This window comes from Penaeus chinensis, chromosome 5 (genome assembly GCF_019202785.1).
Source record: "Penaeus chinensis breed Huanghai No. 1 chromosome 5, ASM1920278v2, whole genome shotgun sequence".
NCBI classification, from domain to species: Eukaryota; Metazoa; Arthropoda; class Malacostraca; order Decapoda; family Penaeidae; genus Penaeus; species Penaeus chinensis.
The window spans coordinates 31,524,140-31,529,139 of record NC_061823.1 but is presented as its reverse complement, the minus strand read 5'-3'; the positions used below and the strand labels follow the sequence as shown (position 1 = coordinate 31,529,139).

General features: G+C 37.6%; 1 protein-coding gene across 8 annotated transcripts in view; it reads left to right on the top strand.

Annotated features, from left to right (window-relative positions):
* Positions 1–5,000, top strand: part of LOC125025616 (beta-TrCP-like) — a 29,937-nt gene that overhangs the window by 6,130 nt on the left and 18,807 nt on the right. For all 8 annotated transcript variants that reach the window (XM_047613649.1, XM_047613648.1, XM_047613647.1 and 5 more), the window contains exon 2: positions 4,748–5,000. This exon is cut by the window's right edge and continues 108 nt beyond it. In XM_047613649.1, coding sequence (XP_047469605.1) covers positions 4,754–5,000 — 247 coding nt within the window. In that variant the 5' untranslated portion in view covers positions 4,748–4,753. The remainder of the gene's footprint in view (positions 1–4,747) is intronic.

The following is a 5,000-nucleotide window of genomic DNA, read 5'->3' as shown; positions in this document are numbered from 1 at the left end:
CCCCCCCCCCCTTCCTCCTTTCTTCCTCTTCCATCCCTCTCTCCTTTCTTCCTCTTCCATCCCTCTCTCCTTTCTTCCTCTTCCATCCCTCCCTCCTTTCTTCCTCTTCCATCCCTCTCTCCTTTCTTCCTTTTCCATCCCTCTTCCATCCCTCTCTCCTTTCTTCCTCTTCCATCCCTCTTCCATCCCTCTCTCCTTTCTTCCTCTTTCATACCTCTTCCATCCCTCTCTCCTTTCTTCCTCTTTCATACCTCTTCCATACCTCTTCCCTCCCTCTTCCATCCCTCTTCCCTCCCTCTTCCCTCCCTCTTCCATCCCTCTTCCCTCCCTCTTCCCTCCCTCTTCCCTCCCTCTTCCCTCCCTCTTCCCTCCCTCTTCCCTCCCTTTTCCCTCCCTCTTCCCTCCCTTTTCCCTCCCTCTTCCCTCCCTCTTCCCTCCCTTTTCCCTCCCTCTTCCCTCCCTCTTCCCTCCCTCTTCCCTCCCTCTTCCCTCCCTCTTCCCTCCCTCTTCCATCCCTCTTCCATCCCTCTTCCATCCCTCTTCTATCCCTCTTCCATCCCTCTTCCATCCCTCCTCCCTCCCTCCTGCATTGGAGAAGGTCACATCAGTGTGTAAAGATGGATCAGACACTTAACCAGTTCTATGGATAACATCTGTAAAAGATTCTGTTAATAAAAAGCTATGATAAATCTTAGCAGTGAAACAAAGAAAGTTTGACCAAACTGTCCTGGTTTGCTCCCTCTGGCTTGATATTTTAGCTCAAGGACTAAATGGGTGCGACCCAGATCTATTTTAGTAGCTGTATGTACAAGTAAGTGAACACCTGAGCAGTTGTATTTAATTTATGACATGCTCATGTTTCATCAGTTTTAGAGAGGCAGCAATCTATATACTGTACCTATTCCTAACATTTAATATAATTGGAATATAGGTATTTGCTGTTAATAACCAATTTCAATATTGATTTGTTTTATGAATACTCATACAAAGTACCTGAAGTAACACTTTATTCATAGTTTTATATATATATAAATAGATAGATGTGTAATCGTAGCACTAAGTCTGAAGAGCATTCAAAGTGTAAGAAAAAAGAAGCAATAATAGTATGTACAAGCACCTGAAATGAGAACAGATACCACAGATACTAGGCAAAGTAAGTCAAGACTCCCAACCTTTCAAACTCATTTCTTTTTTAGTTTTCTTTTAGTATCATACAGGTCTTTTTTAGTAAAAAGAAAGATTTTTTTTCTCTCTCTCTCCTTTCCTCCCTGCCACCCTTCCTCCCTTTCTCACTCTCACTCTTACTTTTACTCTCAAGAAAGAAGGAAAGAAAGAAAGAAAGAGGTAGGGTTTTGCACAAAACCTGTGTCATGCAATGCCAAACTTTGAACATCTGTTTTCCACATGGCTTGCTCCTAGCAGAAGTGCCTATAATATCTGCATAGTGCTGATCAATTCATCAGTAATTTCTGTATTTCCATGCCAGTTATTTATCCTTGGAGTATTTTCTACATATTTTTTTTGTTTGTGTGGAAAGCAGCTAACCGTTACGTGTAAATGCTTTAGTGTATTTGCTCTTGATGTTATTTCTTTATACAGTTTTAATTATCTCTTTAGTATTTCATTCTCTTGCAAGCTTAATGGAAAATGTAATAGAATATTTGTTTTGTCAGAAGTTCAGCCAAAAGGGACAGAGTAGTGTTTCATTATCACATTAAGCTTAACACGTTAAGATTATACAAACCTTAATTTTATTAGTGTTCTGATCTCCATAGACTAAGCGTTATCTCGCAAGCTTGAAATTTTGTTTGGTACTTCTTTCTTTGTGCTTTCAGCAATTGTAATATTCTGTTCATATGATATATTTTCAAAACTGTTTTGCATGCCATGTGTTCATTTATTCTAGTCAACTTAGCTTTAGGAGTGTTTCATGTAAGTTACGAAGTTCCATTGTTGCATCTGTCTTGCTGAAAGAATATATGTTGATGCTCTGGTTCTGTTCAATTACCTTGGTGTACACTATTGTGTACATTTTTTTTTTTTTTTTTTTATGGCAAACTGTGTTTTACCTATAGTTTTCAGTGATTTGCTACAACAATTCTACAGTAGCAGATGTGATGCATTGTAAATTAAAATAGATCTGCATTTTCCCATCTTATTTTGGTTGTTTTACATATTGAATTTATTACTATATTATGTGCTACTAGTTGTTATTTGGTTACAGTAATCTAATGTAAATGGTACCAGTTACATATGGTATCAGTGCATGTAGAAATTTTATTGGCCAATATTGTGATGATTTCCAGGTTTTACAACAAAGGAAGACCATATATTGAAACTTGCAACCACATTACTAGAAGTAAATTAATTTAATTTAATTTTTAGAAAGAATGATAGAGCTTTAAACCATTATCAAGAACTTTAAACATGCTTATCTGCAGAGTTGGTCCAGTTGGTACATTTTAAGGAGAATTTAATTATAATTAGGCAGAACAGAAGCCACATAACTACTACCCCCCCCCCCCCCCACCTCAAAAGTAGAAGAACAATGTGCAAACACAATAGAGAGGAAAGAACAACTGTTTTTATGGGCTTCACATGTAAGAATGATGATACAGGTCTATATTCAGGCAGACATTGGAAGGATATACAGTGCTACTCTCCTTTTTGTAGAAAGTTTTTGTGTAATTTCTTCTGCCCCCCCCCCCTCCCCCCAGTTTAGACTTGGTAAAATTTTTCAGTTCATCTGATGAAAGAATATCAGTTGTTTAAAAGTGCATTTTATCTGCATCTATTGTTGATATATCCTGCTTTGCTTCAATTGCATACTGCTCATCTAGAATAACAAAAAAGGATATTTACCAAATGACATCTCGGCAACAAGGATTCTAAAGGCACTTAACTCATTGCCTTCGGGGAAAATGAATAAAAAATGGTGAAAATGCTGTGCTCATTTTTTTTATTTTCGTGAAATGTCTATGTACATAGATGGCTCTGCTAGTGCTTAGTCATAAAGGAGTCAATTAGTAGATCTTGTGAACTTACGTGATTTCACCTTTCCTTGAATTGGCTGGAAAAACGTATTTTGTACAAGTGCCATGAATATTGATGGTGTTATTTTGATTATAAACATTATAATTACTGTAATGTTATAAACATTCGTAACAGCAAAATAAGATAACGTAAAATATTTTCGTAAATCCATGAAAAAGGTGAACTGGCGAGACAGGCAATTTCATAACTGGTTCATTGGTGACTTAGTACAAGTGTACCCACTTATAGTACAAGTGTACCCACTTATAGTACAAGTGTACCCACTTATAGTACAAGTGTACCCACTTATAGTACAAGTGTACCCACTTATCTGTTAAAACAATTAAACAAGTAAACTCAGTGGGCATGGCATGGACGTACGTGCCTTGCCCATTGGCAATGGGTTAATGCTAAATTGGCTCTCATTTCTTGTAAAAATCTATCATGTTCTCTTGAACTTCCAAAATGCTAATGAGGTTGTGCAGTGAAATTTTGAGGGGGGTCAGCCTATAGAGAAGGAATCAGGTCTGAAGGCAGTCCTTCACCTATTCTCTCCCTGAAACTGATGGATAAATTTCTCAAAGTCCTGCAGATTTTTCACTGTGCCTAATTGCTAGAAGATTTTCTCCTTTCTTGTGCTAGTTCTTGAGCTAAGATTTTAGTCGCCTCATTCAATTTATCACATTTTGTTTAGTAATTGTTTTTCACTTCTTGCCACAAAACAAATTTATCAGCTGATAATACTTTCAAGTCTTGCTGTTACTAATGTAATTAGAAAATGACTTAGTGTTGAAATGTTCATATTCTAAGGTGGAACTGTATAACCAAATATATATCTAGATTAGACAGACTAGTCTTATTTACAGGAATCTCTATGTAGTATGTAATATTGATTTAAGGGGAGGGCAGTTTTCTGCTAGAGGTTGTAGGTTGCAAATTGATCATTAGCAATAATAGAAATACACAGTCATATGGACATTTCCATATAAAAAATTTCCTGGTTTCCTGCAAGCATTGGAATTGATTCTGTGCCAGTCCCAACTGTTGTAGTAAGAAAATAATGATTTTCCTAAGGTTTTGACTTCTTAAAACTGTGTCCAATAAAGTTTTGGTCCAAAACACTAAAGATGTAAAAGTCTGCTGTTCAGCAGTGTGAGTGAAAAATGACCAAAATGACCAAAACACTAAAGATGTAAAAGTCTGCTGTTCAGCAGTGTGAGTGAAAAATGACCAAAATGACCAAAACACTAAAGATGTAAAAGTCTGCTGTTCAGCAGTGTGAGTGAAAAATGACCTTAGACTTCAACCCTGGCTGCAAGATGAAACATTTCAAACTCATTTGCCTACTCTGTCTCTGTTCATTAATATCTTGTAAAAATACACTAAGTTGGTACAGTACAAATAAACAATAGCTAACATTTGAAATTGTAGCATGCTTGGTGACCCATAAGGAATTTAGAACCGTGAGTCGGCCACTGGAAAAGGTAAAAATTCCCTTGCTAAAGAATAAGCTGCCTAGTGTGGGATTGTTTAAAAGAAATTTGTTTCTTGCCTAATTTTAAGAAGCTAGGCTAAGGTGAAATTAATTCTTTATTTAGAATAATTTAGTGTGTGAATTGCACAAAGGTGAATTGTTAATCCACTATTCATTAATATTACTAATCCTGGCTTTATCATTAGGGCTTAACTTAAAGAGCATCTTTCCTCTTTGCAGGCACCCATGACGGTGATTTACGACAACAACATATCCCCCATGAGTGTCACGACAAGTGTTGGCATTCGGAGTGGTGATGGTGGCAGTGACAATGAGGAGTCGGAACCCATGACGACCATACCCCTGACACAAGGTTCAGGGGGTGTGGGGGGAGGGGGAGGGGGCCGGCGGAAGAAAGAGTCCACAGCTCAGTATAATAATGAGCGAGAAATGTGTCTGCAGTATTTCGAGAAGTGGAGTGAGCAGGACCAGC